At 38.4% G+C, this 21,143-nt stretch overlaps 1 protein-coding gene across 1 annotated transcript; it reads right to left on the bottom strand.

Annotated features, from left to right (window-relative positions):
* Window positions 1–3,093: 3,093 nt before the first annotated feature.
* Window positions 3,094–16,768, bottom strand: TRIM58 (tripartite motif containing 58). Its single transcript, XM_067730138.1, has 6 exons — window positions 16,346–16,768; window positions 13,163–13,258; window positions 10,007–10,237; window positions 8,096–8,118; window positions 7,899–7,999; window positions 3,094–3,918 (listed from the first exon to the last, which is right to left on the bottom strand). The coding sequence occupies exons 1-6, from the start codon at window positions 16,766–16,768 to the stop codon at window positions 3,329–3,331; spliced, it is 1,464 nt and encodes a 487-aa protein (XP_067586239.1). The 3' UTR covers window positions 3,094–3,328.
* Window positions 16,769–21,143: the final 4,375 nt, after the last annotated feature.

The following is a 21,143-nucleotide window of genomic DNA, read 5'->3' as shown; positions in this document are numbered from 1 at the left end:
TATGTCAGTGGTAGTCTAGTTATAAATTAATAATAATACCACTATATTACATTTCACAAAATATTTTCAGACCCAGAATTTAATTCTGTCCACAAAAAGTTAATCATTTATTTATTCAACAAGTATGCATTGAGTGATAACCACATACAAACCAGTACTTGAGGTGTTTGAGATATGTCAGACATATCATTATCAACAGACAATGATCCCTCCCCTCAGGATGCTTACATTCTATCCAGAAAAGGCAAAAGCAAAAATAAATAAATAAATAAATAAAAATAAACCCAATAAATAGGATAACAATAAAATATATTAGAAGCTGATAAGTACTATATTGAAGAAAAGAGCCTCCATTGGGCCCAGTGAAGGGGAGTGGGAGGGTAAGCTCTGGGTGGGTTCTGGGGTAGGTCAGGTTGTATAGTTCTGAGAAGCTGTATTTGAGCAGGCTTAAAGAAAGAAAGGGAATGAATTAAAGAAGCATCTGGGAAAAGGAAATTGCAGGTAGAAGGCACAGCTGGGAGAAAGGCCCAATAGCAGGAAGTGCCTGGTGGTGTAAACCCAGCCAGGAGGCCAGAATAGATGGAGAATAATAAAAGGGGAAGTAAGGGGAGGGAGTCAGAATCAGAGTAGGAACTTGTGCTCAGATCTTCTAGGGTCTGAGAGTTTGTTGTAAAGATTTTGGCTATAACTATAAGTTGGATGGAAGGTAGCTGCAATGGTACTACAATCTTGGGTGCTAAAAGGATCAGTCTGGCTGCCGCATTGAGAAAGGACACAGGAGTGGCCGAGGTAAAGCCAGGATTATTGTTAGGAAACTAATGTAATAACCCAGAGGGAGAGGATGGATGTTAAGACGATGGTTTTAGCAGCAGAGTGGTTAGGTTAGCTCTGGCTGAACTCTAGATATATGCTGAAGGTAGGGCCAACAGGGCTTGCTGATGGACTAGATATGAGAAAGTAAAATCAGGAAAGGAGTTAGCCAGATTGTGGAGTCTTTATCCACTGGGAAAGATTCTGTGTATTGTGTATGAGTGAGTGTGTGTGTGTGTGTGTGTGTGTGTGTGTGTATGGAATTGGGAAGGGAAGGAGTAGGGACTATAATAGGAGATGCACAAAGCTTTGTGAAACTTGGAATGCAAGGGATGAAGAAAGATTTAAGTTGGTTTAGTAACTAACATACCTCATGATAAGATGCACATTGGGATAATAGGATTAAAGGGTGACAGTGGAGACTAGGATGTTAGCTTTCTTGGTAGGGAGGAGGCATTCGTGGGATTCCCTTTTCGCCCCTTGAAGAGGGTAGCAGGCCTGAGGCCATGAGGCTTCCTTGTCCTGGTGAATGGGTGGAGCCCCCAGGGGTGACATGATCTGAGACCAGTGACCCTGTCCCTCTTGATCCCTATGGGGAAGGGGCTCTACTGCTCTGAGTGTATGTTCTCTGCCATGACTCCTCTCATAATTGCTGGCCCTATAGTGACATGGACACTCAAATGTTACCGCAAGTTGCCATGCCTCATTTAAGCCCTGATCATGGGGAAGCATGAACTGAGACCCACTGCATGAGCCAGTTTCTACTTAGTTCATGAACAGAAAAGGCCTAGAGAATTCATGGTGTATAAAATATCAACAAGAGGGATGTAAGGGTACATTATTATTACCTCTGTTTCCAAAAGAGACAAAGAGGGGAATTGTTTGTTCATGATCAAACATACATGTATCAAATATGAATATACAGAAATCTTTGTTTAATACAAGGCCCCTTCAATAAAATATGTAAAGCCATCTGGAAATACAGTTTGATAAAATTTTGCTATTTCTAAAATTATTATACTCCATAATGTTCCTCCAAATGTAAAAAGTCTGAAAAGAAATATACTAATAAATACAGAAAGAAAACTATATTAGTAATGTTATTGCAAAGTATGTGAAAGATTTTAGTCAAAGAAATCTCTCTAGATGAGAAAAGCTCCTTAAAAGTCAAGGTAGAGTTAAAGCAGAGGATTAAAGTCTTGGTGGATTATTATCAGGATTAGGTTATCTAAATTTTCTATTAATTAATAATTATTTAGCATTTAAGCATTTTAGCATTTGGTTAGCAATCATTTATTAGACATAGATATAGAGAAAGATGGTAGCAGAGTTAGCTTTCAATAATTTTTAAGAATTTTGTTGGAAATGTACAGAATATATTTTTAAAATAAGTCAAATGTTATTATCATTTCATCATTCTGGTCATTTTTACATTGTATTTAAGTAGTAAAGTTGAATTTAAACCAATCATATAAATCACAACCTTACTTATTTCCCAAAACATTGGGAGGTCAATATCATTGTTCCATGTACAGGAATCATACTAAGTAGCTGAGGCTGAGAGAGAGAGGTTGCTTGTTTGAAGTCTTACAACTAGGTAATGACTGGGTCAAAGAACTAGTTGAATCAGAATTCTGAGAAATTTCTACTCTAAAAAATGTATCGATGCTGTACACCTGAAACTAACACAATACTAACACAAACTAACACAAAATCAACTATGCTTCAATTTAAAAAAATGTATCCAAAGATAAAGGAAAAAGTTGTAAGGGATAAGGCATGAGGCTCAGTGATATTAGAATCAGAGGAATGAATTTCATCATTCTCAAAAATTGACCCCTGAGTGAAGAGGATTTAAAGGGTAATTGAATAGTCATAGGAATCATGAATATAAAAAGGGATGGTTCTGAATATATTAATCTAGAAGGAAATGGAAGGTTAAACAATAAGAGGTATAAAGCAAGAAAAGAAGAAAGAAGCAATAAAGAGCAAAAGTGAGAGAGACAGAGACAGAAAGATGCAGAGAAAGAGAGACAGAGAAAGAGGAGAGAATAAGAGAAGGAAAATAAGGAGGCAGAAAAAGAATTACGGAGCTGATGCTAGAACAATATTGGACTGTTCTGAACCAATTTAAGAATTGCCATTTCTAATTCTTAATATATGGAAGATTGGAATGAAGAGATATTAAAAGGAATGAGACATTAAAATAAATGTATAGATATCTTTGTTTAATATGAGGTCCATTCATTTGAAGAAAACACATCAAGAAAGTATGTGGAGCCATTTGGGAAAGGAGTGGTAAGACTGCTCCATTTCTAAAATTACTATTCTATACAATCCTTGTCCAAACACAAATATTTTATATTTTCTCTTTTGCCCCTATGGGAAAATGTCCATAGTGACAAGGAATGAGGTGCTGACCTAAATGGGGACATCTGTTGAGCCTTCACATACGTATACCCTCCATTCTACTCCAGGAAACTTTGCTAGGCTTGGGGTGTATCTTAGCAACAGAATTTTAGGAAGGATCGTCTCTAATGTTAGAAGCAGGGTGAAAATGACCCCTGGATGCCCAATTTTCTAACTCCACTTCTGTCATAGGTGGTAAGATAAGAGGAGTCGTGTCACAAATGAAAAAATAAGGTCGAAGAAAACCAGAGAAAAGGTGATTGAACGTGTAAATATAAGACCCATGTGTGATGTTGTAAAAGGAGATTTCACCTGCTTCATAGTCCAAGAAAATCCCAATGCAGCGAGGCCGTTCCAGGTGGAGGACAGGAACTGATGGAGAGGCAAGGACCATGTACTCACTCCCTTTCAGTAGCCACATGGCCCAGACCCCGTTCTCAGGAGATGGTGTGGTTTCCCCCTTTCTTGACACTGTGTCTTGACAGACACCTAACCCCCATTCTGCTCTTTCTCCCACCATGACTTCCCAGTAATGCCTCCCTGATGAGAAGTTCTGCAAACCCAGGATACAAGGCCATGTGTCAAATCGCTCAGGGTTGTTGGGGACATCCCTCCATAGTTCTCCATCCTGCACACTGCGCAGGTCAGCAGTCAAGAGGAGGCTAGGATGTGCTGTGGCAGGATCCAGTTTTATGTCAACTGCAGAAAGAATTTTGTGGAACATGTAAAAGAACAGAAAAGACTGGTGAAAACTTAGGAAGCCATGATATTGAGAACTGTCACACCATTCCTCACTCTCCCTCTAATAACTCCTAGAGATAACAAAATATGTATTTCACCTTGCAGGTCGATGAGTATATGCTTCATTGCTTTTGAGTGTATTCCACTGCTATGTCTGCATAATCCAGGACTCGTTACTGCCCCAGTTCAAACATAACCATTGATGATAAGACAAACCATGTGCATGACCATTTAGATTCCTTTTATCTCTATCCAGAGCACTTTGGAAGATCTTTGGTGCTCTTTGGAAGATCTGCATTTAAAATAAAATTTACAGCTCCCTTGGGATTTTTTTTTCTCCTCAAAGCCTATAGGAAAAATTCATTGGTATAAAATCCACCACTTTCAAAGCTATGTTACTATGGTGGGAAGAATTCTAAGATGAGCCTCATGACCTTCAGACCCTGGTGGTACTCTCATGATTCTGTTATATTATGTGACAAGAGGGAGGTTATCTGAGTGGGTCTAATAAAACCACCTTTTAAAATCAGAGAGGTTTCTTTGGCTATCAGGCTGCCACCAGAAGTGAAAATCAGAGAGATTTGGATTTGATGTGTCATTGCTGCCTTTGAAGATGGAGTGGGCCACAGCTGAGGAGAAGGGTGAGTGACCCCCAACTGATAACCAGCAAGGAGATAGAAATCTCAGTCCCACAACTGCAAGGAACTGCTTTACATCAACAAACTGAATAAGCTTGCAAGTGGACTCTTCCCTGGATCCTTTAGAGAAGGCCAGCCTGGTCAACACCTTGATTTCTGATCTTATGAAATCTTAAGCAGAGATGCCAGCTGATCCCATGTGATTATCTGATCTGAAGAACTGTGAGCCAATAAATGGATGTGGTTTTGGTAGCTAAGTTTGTGGTAATTTGCTATGCAGCAATAGAAAACTACTACTGATACTGTGAAGTCCCAGTGAGATTGATATGAAATTTTATTTGTACATATAATTAATAAATACATCTACAAATGAAATGACCTCAGTGAAGAAGGGAGGATGTAAAATATTCAGTGTCTTTTTTTTTGGTAAACATTCAAAATTAGTAAATTTCATTAATCATATTTTAATTTTTAATATACTAATAACAAATACTAATATGCTGACTGTTATTCTTATTTGTCTCTAAACCACTTCTAACCATCTTTTATTGATGCTCAAACCTGAATGGGTCACATAAGTAGTACATCATCTATACTATCCCATGGAACCCCACCCTCAAGGGTGCCACTATCATCCTCATATTGTAGATGAGGAGACTCAGAGCCCAAGAGATTATGTGATTTTCCCAAATTATATGATTTTCCTGTCATAAATAATGGGAATTGAAAAGTGGGTCTCTGTAGAATTGTGTTAGGCCTATTTAACAGATTTCATGTCATCATGCATCATTCCCACTCCAGCACACTTATTTGCTCCATTTATAAGAAAACATATCTGTGAAATAGTTGTTAATACATCTATCTCCAGTTCCTCTCCCTACCTCTTCTTTCTTAAACTCAGTTGCTCACCAAGATAGAATAATACCTTAAGCAAACTACTCCTTCTTCCCAGTGCCCCATGCATTGATAAATGATCAGTCCTTAAAGTTCACCTTAAATGACTTTTCTGTAGCACTCAACACTGTTGAGAATCCTTTTGTCCTGGGAAACTTCACTTCTCTTTCCCAAAGACACCAGTCATCATGCTTTCCCTCCCTCTCCACTGGCCTCCCCTTCTTGGTCTCCTTTGCTGTTTTCTCCTCTTCTCCTCCATCACTGCTATTCGAGAAGCCAATGGTCTCAGGATTGGGACCTCTTGCCTCTTTCTCAGATCACTTCTGATGTGTTCTGGGGCTGGCAGGCACATTGCATTCATTAAATTCCATTCATATGCTTACTAATTCCAAATATATATATATCTAGCCTAGACTTTTCTCCTGGAACTCCATATTTGTAAATTCATCTGTGTACCTGACATCAACATTTGGATATTTAACATTCATCACAGCATTGATGTGTCTAAAACCCATTTCCCTTTTTCTGCCTCACCTGCAGCTTTACCTGTCAATGTAAACAGCAATTTCATTACCCAATTCTGGAGATTTAAACCTTGGAATCATTCATGACTTTTCTCCTTCTCTGACACCTCATATCTAATCCAACAGCAGATCTTGCCAGCTTTGCCTTCAAAATACCAAGATTCTGTCCATTTCTCTGCACCTCCAGTACTACTACCCTTGTCCAATGGACAATCGTCTCTGATTGGATTATTACAACGGATCCTAACTGGCTTTCCCACATCAAGACTTCCCCTCTGTAATTTATTCTCAATAAAGCACACAGAGTGATCGCCACAAAACAGTAATCCAATCATCCTATTCCTCCATTTACAGCTTTTAACTGATGTTCTATTTCACTTGGAGGTAAAGCATTGCTCACAGTGGCCTGCCTGTTGGGTCCTGTGCTACTTGGACTTTTCTTGGCCTCCCCAGCTCTCCCCTCACTCACTCCACCACAGCCGCACAGAACTCCTCATAGCTCCTGGAATGCATCTTCCATATTTCCATCTCAGGCCTTGGCACTCATTTCTGATGCCTGGAATGCTTTCCTCGATGATCAAATTCCAAATTAGATGCCCTAACCCCAGAACTTCCAGCCACCCTTAATTTATTCTTTTTTTCAATATTCTGTATCATCTTCTAACATTCTGTGTATTTTGCATAATTTAAGCAAATATATGCAACATGAAGCTGTAGATTTGTAAGTTGATGTTATTGTTCAATTTTATATTCTAATGTTTAGAAGAGTTGCTGTCATAAAATACACAATATTTGTGGAATTGATTTGTTAATTCAGTAAAAATAAGTGGGAATATGGAGACACTGATTATGAGAGTGTAGTAACTTGCAACATTTCATGCAGTTAGTACATATTACTTTGCCCATCAGAACATTGATTAAATCATTGAACAGGACTGATAAGATGGGTTTTCTCATCATGGGACAAAGTGGTTTCCCTGTAAGTAATAAAGCCACTATTTAGCCACTGTCTGTTTTCATTACCTGGTATAAATTGAATATAAAAAAGAAATTAAAAGTATTGAACCGTTACTGTTTTAAAAAACAACATAATAGGATCAAACAAACTAATTATAACACCACAGAGCCTACAGAGAGTACTTAAATATAATTGACTGAATATTTTTGGCTTTATTAACTATCTAATTTAAGAAATTCATCAAATTGCCAGATAATAAAATAATCCAAACCTTATATTATTTGATACACTGCAATGCTTTCATATATTGATGATTTTTTGTTTTCAAATGTTTCATTTTGTCCTCCAAACAATACAATTTTTTAGCATTTTATAAACAAGGAAATGGAGATTGATTAGAAGTAATGTTACTTATATCACAGCTAATATCACTTTCAAGCCCACCATTCTAACCAAATGTAGCTTATATGGGTGTCAGTGACTCTGATATTCTTTCAGACTATTCAGAAGTATCTCAACACTCTTTTTTTTTTATTCTGAGCACGGTGCTCTCTCCCTTCCTCCCTTATAGTTTGGCATAAACGTGTGACTCACTTCTATCAATAAAATCCTCAGGAAAGCCCTGTGTGCCACTTCGGAGTAGTGCATGATTCATCATAATCTTGCCCTTTTCCATGGCTACCAGCAACAGGAAGGAGGTGGGGCTCTGTCTGCACGGGTCCCCAGAGTGAGATTATGTGAAATTAAAGCCTCCACAATCTAGTAATCAACCTAAAACATGATCTCGAAATAAAACCTTTCTGATTTTAGCCACTAAACTTTGGGTCCTGTTTGTTACTATAGCCTGACTGGTACAGTAACAAATTGCAATTAAGAGCCAAATGCCAGGTGTCATAGTTCCTCGAGCGCTAAAATGCAGCCTACCTTGGAACTTTCTCAACATTTCCCTCATCCCAGGGATGCGACACATTGTCTTCAGCTCCATGGGGATGGTCTCCAGATCCAGCCGTGTGACACTCTTACTTCTGAGAAGAGCGCAGAACCCACAGTTCTCAGTAGGGTTATCCACCAACCTCCCCAGCCTCTCCCAACCCATTCTTTGATTCAGAAAGTAAACATACCGGCTCAAGGCTCCTCCCACACCCTGAAAGTGAAAGAGAAACAAGTAGGTGTGAGTTAGACCTCTGAACTGCTTTTGACAGACTGGGGACACACCATGAACATCTTTTTAGGAATTATTGGAAATCATTAACTATTAAGGTAAAACTATAAGAAACATGACTCTCAATAAAAGCTAAAAACAGGCTGTTGTTGAGTTTTCTCATGAATTTAAAATAATATAATCAGTTTGCCTCTATTAAAATAAAATCAGACCACACAAAGTTTAGGTTAATTCCTATAATATCTATTGGTTTAACTATTTTCTGAATTGATAATTCTGACATTTCAATATTTTAGTAAAGAGTTACATTCTGTGAATGCAATTAGGGTAAAAACAGATTCTAAGTATCTTCAGAATTTATTTGAGTAACAGTGAAAGGTTAGACATAAAATGTTGCTCTCAATGTCCTTTTAAGAAAACCCTAAATTCCTCATTCTTTGAACCAACATACCATATCTAAATGACCTAAGTGGATAAAAATAGAAGTCATTAATATCTAGCAACATTTTATCTCAAAGTAGATTATTAAATAAATCACCTGCATTGCATTTCCCCTCTCCCTTTAAAAAATAGCTACCTGTCAGATTAATTTTGACAGCGCATAAAAACAGGGAAATGATTAGCTTTACTTTTCATCAGAATGACAGGCCTTGTTTTTGGCCATTGTGAGTGAAATATAGCTTACTGGTACTGAGAAAGAAAGGGAAAAGAGGGTATAAAAATGAAACTAAATTATTTGAGAATATATTCCCCCTAAGATTTATAAGACATTTTAACATTTCTTCAGTGCTAATAAACGGTAACTTTATAGACATTGTGTTTTCAGATATGGTAAGATGAGACAATGAATATTATTGAAAATGCCAGAGTTCTTGTGTTTATTTACTGTCTGAAATTCAGAAAATTTATTCCTTTCTGACAGTTTGCTCACTAGGAAGTGGGCATAGCAATACTAATAAAAATAATAATAACAATACTAATAACAACAACACAAGTTTTACTGATATATAGATATATTGAAGACAAAATGGGACAAATTAAATAAAAATGTTTTGTAAATGCATTCATTTAATGACCCCCCCCACTCTGTAACCAGTGCTATTTATCACAGTACTTACATGAGGATAGGAATTACTTAGTTCAGAAATCCCTAAATGAGGCACTGGGGATGAGATACAATGAAGCGTGCCCAGAAAATTTCCATTGCAGTGAGTTCTATCATGATAGCATGCATCCAGCAACAACGATGACTTTCTCAATTCACTTGGGATTTAATGCCTTCAAGGAGGATTAAAAGGAAATATTTCCTTTTCCCTGTTATTTGTCTCTTTGTTCTATAATCTCAAATATAGCGTGGGCAAGCTGCATGGAGCCCAGGCAATTTCTCCCTACCACACCTGGAATAGTCATGCAATATGGGCTAGAAAATTAGCATTTGTCTTAAAAATTAACGTGCGAATTTCAAGGTGGACAATTTAAAATATTACTCATACTTTTGGCTATTGACATTTAAATGGGTTAATAAGACTTTTTTGGATTGGCCATCACTGAAATATAGCAATATCATCATTGACCGATTTTGAGGTTATAGATTGTCCTTTTTCTGTTTAATCATATGTAAATCATTAAATTGATTTTAGTTTTAAAAATATTTAAGTTTTGTCTTTAGTATGAACTATTTTATATGATTCTCTAGGGTCCCTTCAGATTCTGATGCTAGGATTAAGAATTAAGATGCTTTCCAAGTAAATTCTAGGGTGCCCTTTCCCTAAAGATCATAAATGCTTAAGCTCTTTGTCTCTGAAAGCTGCTATTTGTCCCCTTGTTCTCAAGTCTACCCATCCCTCCCCTCCCAGGCACCCAGCCCCACCTCCAGCAGACCCAGGGCTGGGCGCTGGCACCTCTCCTCCAGCTCCTCTGCCAGATCCTTCAAGGCTCTGCTCTGCTGAACCAGCCGGTTCTTGCTCTCCCGCAGTCTCTGCAGGGTGGCTCGTTCCTCCTCCTCCAGTCTTCTAAGCTGCAGTTGCTCCTCCAGGGCTAGTAAGCCACGATACTTTTCAAACTCCAACCTGAAGCGTTGCCTCTGCGTTTCCACTTTCTCCTGGAGTGACACAGTGCATCGAATGATCAGCAGTTGGGGCAGAGCCTTTGGCCTCCACCTTCACGGATGGGATGACGAAGCTGGAGAAGGCAATGTCTGGAGTGATCTCATCTTCATAACTCTATGAACGGACCCACTGCATTTTAACAACATGCAGAAGCCAGAGACTACTCATGAGAAGTGGCCTGCTAGAGTTTTCAAACTTAGAGTTTGAGAAATACTGTTGGATTTGGGATCCCATTTCCATGGACTTGAGGACAAGGCACTTTCATATTCAAGTTTCAGTACCATATATAAAATGGGGGAAAAGAAGGGTCTGGGAATTAGAATTAAATATCAAACTGTTGAGCACAGTGACTAACATAGAGTCGTTGCTCAATAGAAGTTAAAATTTACTATTAGTCACTGGAATGAGAACTGTGTGGAAATAACTGAATTATGAAGAGAGATTAGAGAGACCTGGATTTGTAAATGTGAATAAGAAAATGTTTATAGAGATTAGAAAATATTCCTCAATAATGTGGTAATCATGAAACTATATAAGGCTAACATTCTCTGCAGAGCCAAGAAAGAAATGTTATTCTCAGGTCACTTATTGCAAAGCTTCAGGGAATTCATCTTGATTTCTACCCAAATCTCACCTCTATAATTTTTTAATAGACCTAAGGAACACATTTCAATACAGCATTAATATATCTAAATTTTATGCTCTGGAGACTGGTGTGTGGAAAAGTAGCTTTAAACTAAGAATAAGAGGCAAATTGCCCTCCCATAGTCTCTCCACATTTTGAATTCTCTGGTCCATTATTAAACATTATACCATTTTGGTTCGATTTAAGAACACAAGCTAGTGCCTTTAAAAGAATTCTAATAACGATTTTCCTCAAATTTCATAAGATTCAACTCTTTCCTCCAATTTCCCATTTCTACCTCCTTCTGCCACTTTCTAAACAACTAGATTCATATAATTCTGACCTCTTTAAAGTTAACCAACTGTGAATTCCATATTCTGATCTGAAAGGTACAACTCATTGAATTTCTCCCCCATTCTCCATGTTGGAGGCTGTGCTATTGAGGAGTGGTGCTAATAACTCAGTCATTGAAAAACCGTGGAATTATATTTGGGTCATAAGAGATAACATGGTCCAGAGAGTTTTAGTTGCAATTCACTCTTCTCTCATATCATCCTTCTGAGTACTACAATTATATCTACAGATACAGAAAGGCTAAGGGTTTTCACAGAATTTAGAGTTTATTGAAGCCCATGCTTGTTGCTTTTGGCTCACATAGATACATTTTCAAAGGTAAAAATCATGCTAGTTTATTTGGCCTAGGACAGGGATCTTAGAATCATCTCTACTTTAGAATAATCAGCGGAGGGTTCAAAAAATGAAGGAACCCATATCTCAGATATGGAATTTCTGATTTTGTAAATTTGTGGTCAGGTCAGGATTAAAAACAATTGACTTGGATTGTTAGCATAAAAAGAATAAAAATTATCAATAAACATCACTATCAATGAACTTTACATATAATATACATAACTATGGGAAAAGATAAGACTTATCACAGAAGAAAAATACAGCAAAAATAATCCTTATGAAAATATTGTCAGAAAACAGAGCACAAGACAAAATTTTTGAGAAAAGAAGAAAGAATTATAAAAATAAAAGGGTTCCTTGGAGAAGGACAGAGAAGAGAAATATTCTATAAAATAGATTCTATATATATTATAATACATATTATATAAATAAAAACATCTATGTAATTTCCATATACAGCTTCTCAATATTGACCCTATTGACATTAGACCAGGTGATTCTTTGCTGTGATTTTTTTGGGGGGAAAGGTGACTGTCCTGTGCATTAGGGTGTCTAGCAGCATTTCTGGCCTCTACACATGAGTTGCTAGTAGAGCACCCACCCTCTCCCAGTTGTGACAACCAAAAACATCTACACATATTACAAAATATCTCTTGGAAGGCAGCACTGCACCAGGTTCAGAATCACTCTGTGTATGTTTGTGTGTGTGTGTATGTATAAATAGGTAAGAGAAAAAAAGAGCTCATGAGGGGCTTCCCTGGTGGTGCAGTGGTTAAGAATCCACCTGCCAATGCAGGAGACATGGGTTTGAGCCCTGGTCCGGGAAGATTTCACATGCCATGTAGCAACTAAGCCCATGCGCCACTGAGCCTGTGCTCTAGAGCCCGCGAGCCACAACTACTGAGCCCGTGTGCCACGACTACTGAGGCCTGCATGCCTAGAGCCCATGCTCCGCAACGAGAAGCCACTGCAATGAGAAGCCCGCACACCGCAACAAAGAGTAGCCCCCACTTGCCACAACTAGAGCTGTGCCCATGCACAGCAACGAAGACCCCACACAGCCATAAATAAATAAATAAATAAATAAATAAATAAATAAATAAATAAATAAGAGAGCTGATGAGGTATAATAAAGATAAAAAATATTTATGGATGACTGAAAAAGACTGAAAATTCAGACTGTCTTTCTATATGTAAGATGATGACTATTAACCTGTATTTCATATATATAAGTGATGTGAAATATTTACTATTTCATTCATCTAACAAATATATATTTTTTAAACTAGTACTGACAGTACAAAACTCTGTTCTAGGTGATGCAGTGAGTTAAGATGAGTAAAATCAAGTGAGTGAGTAAGATCAAGATCAGTAAAGTTTATTTACAATTTGGATTGGGGTCATATTAACAGAGATAAAAAGAACACAACTGTACAATATAATTTGAGGGGATGAGGTGATCCAGGGTGAAACTGAGATTTTTTTTCTTGAGTACCTATGTAGATGGAACAAAAGTACTGGAGTGCTGGTGGAAGAATGATTTAGTGACCCAAATTTGGATCCTTCAAATAGGCTAGCCTCCTGAACCCCAATATTCTCTCACCTTCCAAATGACAGTTTTCCTTCCCACACTGGCTTCCTGAGTCAAGGCTTCCTCCATCTCTTTCCTCACATGTTCCTGGGCCATCTGGAGCTTTACCTGTTTGGGAAGATATGCGGCAGCCATTACAGATACCCTCATTCAGTACTTAATATTGACTGGGTATGGGGGGAAATACAAAGATCAGCTAAAACAGGCCCTAGAAAACATATAAAAATGTTCGACCTCGTTAATAACTGTTAAATATGTTTTTAAATGTTGATGCCAGATGGAATCAAAGATGTATCTAAAAGTGTGTTCATTGTATTTTAAATAGTAAAACTGTAATTAACCAAAGTGTTAAAAATACGGGAGTGAGAAAATTTTATTTTCACAGGATGGAATTAAAATAAGGCGTTGCACAATATTTAATGACAAGAAATACAAGTATAAAGAAAATTAAAATAAGTATACTTCATGCAACTTTGCACCAAGTTTGAAAAATAAAAATGCTTATGATGAATATATAAAAACTAGGCAGAGACCAATGAAAATATATTCAATAAACAAAATCTCATATACTAATTCTTGGTTGAAAAGTGATGCTATTCCTTATATCTATATATTTCAACTGCTTACAGTTATTTATTACTTTATAATCAGAAGTGTATTTATTATATTTGGCAGAAGAAAACTTGTAAGTTAATATTTACTAAATGAAAAAGAAATACAGAATGTCATAAATCTTACAAGGGGTAGAAAAATAATTTAATGAAAAGTAAATCTCTTTCAACCCTAGGACCCCTGCTAGAGGTAAACACATGTATTTTATTTACAAAGAACACACACAAAGATAGACACATACACACATTTTAAAACTCTTCTCAAAGTCATTCAATAAGTCTCAGAAAAAACAAAACAAAAACTAACAAACAAAAAATGAAATTCTTCCCAAAGTCACTGAACAAGTCCTACACATCAAGGTTGTTCTTTTTTAAAGATAACATTCTAAGGTAGAGCACATAAAATAGCAGTAGAATCCATGGAGGCATTTAAAAAGATGAAGAAACTAGCAATTTTTTTGGTGTTTGGAAGGAATAGAATACTTCAACACTTATGGACAAAAGAAATTGTAAGCAAAAGCAAGGAGGTAAAAACCTGTGGCATGTTTGGGGACAACAGTGATTAGGCTAGTTTTGCTGGATCGAATGATTGGTTTAGACAAGAACTATAGTAAGAAAACTTAGGGCCTTAGAATGTCTTGATTGATAGGCTAAGGAGTTTAGAAGATATTTATTTGGTATTTAGTTGAAGAGCTACTGAAATAGAGAAAACTTCCTTAGAAATATGACATTATCCATGCAATATATAGTACCTTATGGATTAAAAGAAAAAAAGGCAGGAATATATTTCAAAAGTCTAGCTAGAAAGTAGCTAGCAACTGAATTTTGCAGAAGACAACCAAAATCAAGAAGAAACACTAAGAAAGGTATTTCTTGGTAGGTCCAGAGGGAAGTTGAGGGGAAAAAAATCACAAACCTTGATTTAGAACAATCAAAGTTAAAATAATAATAATAATTACTAATTATTTTGTTATTATAAATTATAGTACATAATATAAATATACTAAATATTATACATTATTAATAATAATTTGTTAATTAAATTTATTATTATTTTAGAAAGTTGATATTTGCACTTCATTTCATCTTGATAGTACTTCAGGTAAAGGTCGATAGATTAAAGATGACTTTAACCTCCTTTGTGCTAGCAGCCGTTCCAGATATTGAGAATTTAAATGTGTTCAGGATATGTCTAAAAACTTTTGATGAGCACCAGCAGGGAGAATCTTATTCATAGGGTTTCACAGATGCCACTTTTGTGGGCCAGGTACTCCAATATGAGTCACCTTTTCATTGAGGATGCTCACATCGTAAGTCCACAAATACGTGTTGACTACAGAAGGGCCTGTGTGCTTAGCTACTGGATTTCTACTTCAGAGTAACATGCATTGGCAGGCTTTGAAGGTGATCAGAGCCCTGTGCCCATCCAGAAACTATTCTTAGCAAATGTTCAAACATGAAGGTTGCTTTATGCACCCCAATGTTCACTGCAGCACTTTTACAATAGCCAAGACATGGAAACAACCTAAATGTCCATTGACAGATGGACAGATAAAGAAGATGTGGTACATATATACAATGGGATATTACTCAGCCATAAAAAAGAATGAAACAATGCCATTTACGGCAACATGGATGGACCTAGAGATTATCATACTAAGTGAAGTAAGTCAGACAGAGAAAGACAAATATCATATGATATCACTTATATGTGGAATCTAAAAAAATGATACAAATGAACGTATTTACAAAACAGAAATAGGCTCACAGACTTCAAAAACAAATTTATGGTTACCAAAGTGGAAAAGGGCGGGGGGGGGGATAAATTAGGAGTTTGGGATTAACATATACACACTACTACATATAAAATAGATAATCAACAAGGACCTACTGCATAGCACAGGGAACTGTACTCAATATTCTGTAATAACCTATATTGGAAAAGAATCTGAAAAAGAAGGGAGATATGTATATATATAATTGAATCACTTTGCTCTACACCTGAAACTAACACAACATTGTAAATCAACCGTACTCCAAAATAAAATAAAAATTTTTTAAAAATGAAGGTTGTTTTGGTGACAATATTAATTAACTTAGAGATAAACACTATGCAAAAGCAAGACATTATACAAATGATAGTTATTCGGAAGTGTTTCCAATAACTATGCGCACCTGTAACTAAGAGCCCATTGGACAGCACAGCCCTCTACACCAGAGCTCTAGCTGTGGAACCCAGATTACCAACATCAGGAAAATTAAGACCAGCATGAAATTAAATGTCCAGGGAGAATTTCATGGGAGAGGAGGGCAACCTAAAATAATGGTATGTCTGAGCTCCTGAACAGGGGTCCCTAAAGGTGGGGTGTGCACGGAGCAAAGGCATGGAGACCTCAAGGTGAATGTGAGCCAGGAGGGTGGTTGGTGCGGAGGGCACAGGTCATTCAGATCAGGTGGTAGCATTTGGCTCTGTCCCTAGCAAGGCACTTTTCACACCTCTGACTCAGTCGGCTCCTCTGTTACAGATCAGCATTTCCAGACCCAGGAATTGTGGCCCTCCACGTGCCGTGGTAACACCTCTCACCTGGTAGCACCTGGCGGCCTCCTGCAGCGGTGTTGTGCGGTGGCTCCTGTGCTCTGGGGTGGTGTCACAGACCCAGCACAGAGCCTCCTGGTCCTCCTCACAGAAGCGGCTCAGCTCCTCGCCGTGCCTCACACACAGGCGCGCCCCCGAGGGCCCCGCGCCGAGCCCCAGCTGCCGCACGCTGTCCACCAGGCTGGCCAGCTGCCTGTTGGGGCGGAAGCTCTCCAGCCTGAAGGGACCCCGGCACTGCGGACAGGCATAGAGGCCTCTCTGTGCACTGTCGGACTTCTCGCAGAACTCGGAGATGCATCTGAGGCAGAAGCTGTGGCCGCAGTCCACACTGACCGGTTTCTGCAGGAAATCCAGGCACACTGGGCACCTAGCCTCCTCGCACAGCCGCTCCCCGGGCCCCCCCGAGGCCATGGCCGGCCGGGCCTCGCCCGGCCCTGCTGATAGCAGAGCCGCCTTCCCCAGCTGCCTGCGCTATCTCCCCTGGTGGTCTGGCACAGAAGGGAGGAACCCCACAGCGTGAGAAACAGACCCAAGATGGGTTTTATCCGCTGGCTAGAGTCCAAATGAGCTACTCCCAGGGAAAAGTTGTAACTCAGGCACCCTCAACCACAAGGATAAAATTAACATTCTAGTTACCCTAGCCTCCTAGGAAACTGATCATTTCTAACGGAATCCCTCATAGTATATCTTATTGGAACCCGAATTCTCATGTTTTCACTGTCAGTAAATTTGGAGAATTGCTTAGCTCCTTCCTTCCATTATTTTCTAACTACCCCATGACCTTCTTATCCTTATACGGCATAATGATTTCTTAAAGTTTTTTTTTTTTCCAAACTTTATTTTTTCTACCTCCTGTTAATTAGCCCATGATAAAAAATTTGGGTAGGTGGGTTGATAGGGAGATCCAAAAAAAATGTGTGTATAATAACGATGGGTCTATAGCCCAACAACAATGCAAAGCATTTAAATAAATACCTGGCCCAGTTCAGTGAGTCCTATAATGACTGCACACATGTTGTGATTGTTGCAAAGCATATCTTGGAGGTGGCAAAGCTGTAGGTTAAGGCATTGGTTATAAGAAATAATTCAAGCATATGTGGCACCTGTGAGGTGGCGAAGGCTGAGAAAGATATAGAAGAAGAGAGATGATTTGACAGAAAGGATGTGATCCCTACTTGGGATGAATATGGTGAGGTCATCAGGTCAGCCAGAAAGTAGACAAATGTGGAAAGTGTCTGTCATCTGCACAAAATGTAATTTTCATTTTGTTGAGTTTGAAGCAAAGATGCGCATGGCATGCCTGTAGCAAATCCTTCAGTCCTTCAATATGTGTTCCTCAGCACAAACTGCAAGTCTCAGACACAAGGGTAAGCAAAAGACAAATGACCCAGCTCTCAAGGGAACCTTAAGATGCATCAGGAGAACTCATAAAAGTATAAACTAATACCTGGGAGAAAGGACACTCACCAGTGCTGCAAGAATATAACAGGGCTTTGAACTAGCCTGTGGGGTTGGAGTTTGGCCCTTGGGAGTCTCTGAGTTAATAACTGAAGGGTGACTACAGGCTGAGCATAGGAAGGGGACTCTATCAAGCAGAACAGTCAGAGGGCACAGGGTACACAAGATGAACTGCTGCTGGAGGGAGCAGGTTTGCCCCAGGACATGAGGCAGCCAAGCAGGCTGGTATGTGTTCGAGGTGAGGATGAGTGGCAGTGGATAAGGTCCCAGTGGGAGGCAGGGACAGATGACTCAGGTCCTTGCAGCTCCTGTGTGGTTTGTGGGTCCTCATTCTAAGGCCCAGGGCTTGGCCTGGAGCTTTGGTGGAGGGCAGGGCCTAAAGGGTTTTGAAGTTGTCTACCTAAAGGTTAGGTGGATAATTAAAACAGAGAGATTCTTTGAGAACAAGAAGAGACAGTTATGAGCAGAACATCAAAGATGTGAATTTAGAAAAGAAAGGAAAAGGGCAAAAGTCTCAACAATAGAAAAGCAGACCCTGGTCCCAGGCTGAAGACTGTGTCACTTGCTAGATAAGGGGCTTTAGACAAGTTTCTCTACCAAACTTCCTTTAAAATATTAGGACATTGTTAGTGCCACTCCTACAGGGCTGTTCAGAGGACTGAATAAGCTAATAGATGTCACACATTTGATACAGGTTCTGGCATGTAGTATTTATATTTAATTAAAGAAAAAGAGAAGAAATAGCAAAATAAATGGATAATTAGAATGTAAGCAGGAGATTTTTTTTTTCTATTTTCTTCAATATTATATCCCTAGTAACTTGAAGAGTAACTGACACATAAGACACCCAATGAATACTGGTTGAATAAATGAGTGTGGGAATGAACGAAGAGAATCAGTATAGTTTATCCTAGAAGCTAATGGAGGATAAAATTTCAGTGACTATGTCAAATGTGAGATCCATATTTTTCTACATTTTACATATATGATTTTGACTTATATTGCTGTGACTCTCTAAGATGCTAGAACACATTTCTATGTTATTTGGAGACATAATAAAGCATCATATTGCTCAAATGTATAGAGGAATTAATAACTCAGCTCACTTGAATGCAGATTTCCGAGTGCCTAAAAGGCTAAGGGAAGGTCACTGACCTTGGATGTGGGGGTCAAAGTGGTTTTCAGGAGGGTGAGATGGACTGGGTGAGCTGACATCAGATGGCACTTCTTCCCTGACTGGTTCTAGGGTCACTGAATTTAAGCTTGGCTTTGTCTCTAGCATTGGGAGGCTAGGAATGACCTCTGTACCACTGTTCTTAAAAAACCAAATTTTCCTTCCAGCGCATTTGTGCAGGTAAGTAGTGGACTGGATTATAAGTAGATGTCACTGTATTTACAAATGCCTTCCTGAGCACTTTCTTGTTTAATAGGATTGGTCTAAATTAAATTTGTGTTTTCTCATGATCATTCTTCTGGGGTGAATAAAACACATCTTAACCACATTTTGGTGCACCCACTCCTGGATCCTTACCCTGACTCCTTTCTCTGATTCATTTGCAGAGTGCATAGTTCTAAATCTTTTAGTTAATATCCTCACCCCTTGCCATCATCCTTCTCTAATACTCCACTTCACATGTGTTCTGCCTTCTCTGACACAGGATTCTCCTCCTCTGACCATTCCTCCCTGCTCACCTTTCCTAACTACTTTGACATGGTGGCTTTGGGCTCCTGAACCATCTCTCCAGGACATCCTTATTTTCTTTCCTAGCCTGAGTCTTTTTCAGCAAGGTTCTCAGATCTCTTGGCCACACCTTTGCCTCAGCTTCGGGAATTTATAATCTCCTAGCCCCAAGCTCAGCCCACTCTGTAATGAAAACAACAAAAAAACAGCCAGCACAAACCTCAAAAGCAACTGACACAGCACTTTCCTTCCTGCTTGTGGTTTTTAAAAAGATCTCTATTGGTTGTTTTTTTTTCTCAGTTTTTCCTCTTTTTTTATTGTTTTTTAATTGAAGTATGGTTGATTTACAGTGCTGTGTTAGTTTCTGGTGTACAGCAAAGTGATTCAGTTACACATACATATGTGTGTCTATATAAGTATATACATATGTATTCTTTTTTATATTATTTTCCATTATGGTTTATTACAGGATATTGAATATAGTTCCCTGTGCTATACAGTAAGACATTGTTTATCTATTTTATATATAGTAGTTTGTATCTGCCAACCCCAAACTCCTAATTTTTTCCATCTTTCCCCTTGGATAACCATAAGTTTATCTATGTCTGTGAGTCTATCTCTGTTTTGTAAATAAGTTCATTTGTATCATACTTTAGATTCTATGTATAAGTGATATCACATGGTATTTGTTTTTCTCTGTCTGACTTACTTAACCTGATAATTTCTAGGTCCATCCATGTTACTGTAAATGGCATTATTTCGTTCTTTTTTATGGCTGAGTAGTATTTCATTATCTGTTGGTTTTCATTTCAGCAGTTGTATCCTGCATTTTTATTGTTCCTTTTCCCCTGAGTCTATATTGATAATTCACTGAGCTTAAGGTTGTCTAATGTCCTCTGTAGACACAGCTTCAGCTTTCACTGGCTATGTAAGGGGTACTTCTATGGAGGGGATTCAGAGAAAGTTTGGGGCAGAGAAGGCTCCTTGTGACAGTGAGTGATAACTGAAGGTCTCTAAGACACTGATCAGTGCAGTGGGAATAATGCTGGCCCTTGGCCTGTTTCCCATGCATATGAGCTCCAATCAGCACATGTACATGTTAATAAAAGTAGATTTATTCAGTAATGTTATATTCAAAATGAATTTACGTTAAGAATTTTTTAAGTGATTTGATGGGTTCAAGGTTCTTATTCAAATTTTACTCCAAAGTACCTTCACTCTGAGCATGCATAGGGTAAGGGGCCACTATAGCTTCTGGAATAAATTAATACATGCAAGGTCCTGTGTGAGATTTATAACACTCTCTGAAGGAGGTGTTGTAAACCACATCCATATATTAAATGTGAGAAATTCGAGATGTGAGCAAATGCAGGGTTGTAGAAATGAGCCCTGTCTTACCTCTAGTTCTAGGTCTTGTGTTTGATGATGCTTCTGGTGTGCTCGGCAGGCCCTATAAGGACTCTCATATTCTTTCTGTAGACATGTAGGAATTACAAGATCTGGATTTGGGATCAGATATAAAAACCCTACCCCAAAGAGTGGACTATCATGCAGTCCATAAATGGTATTTAATTATTTTTCCAAAATTCAACAGCACGAGAAAAGACCTATGATGCAAATTAGCTGTAAAATTATCTGAAAAAACAG

Source organism: Pseudorca crassidens, chromosome 3 (genome assembly GCF_039906515.1).
Source record: "Pseudorca crassidens isolate mPseCra1 chromosome 3, mPseCra1.hap1, whole genome shotgun sequence".
In the NCBI taxonomy this organism is placed as follows: domain Eukaryota; kingdom Metazoa; phylum Chordata; class Mammalia; order Artiodactyla; family Delphinidae; genus Pseudorca; species Pseudorca crassidens.
Note: the sequence above shows the minus strand (reverse complement) of the source record. Positions and strands in the feature narration are given on the sequence as shown.

Bases quoted from the DNA above. Each gene is read 5' to 3' on its own strand.
- TRIM58 (XM_067730138.1), bottom strand. From the start codon at position 16,768: ATGGCCTCGGGGGGGCCCGGGGAGCGGCTGTGCGAGGAGGCTAGGTGC. The intron at 13,259-16,345 runs GTGAGAGGTGTT...CTTCCCAAACAG, and splicing joins AGGCCGCCAGGTGCTACCAG to GTAAAGCTCCAGATGGCCCA. The intron at 8,119-10,006 runs GTGGGGCTGGGT...TTTCACTTTCAG, and splicing joins CAGCCCTGGGTCTGCTGGAG to GGTGTGGGAGGAGCCTTGAG.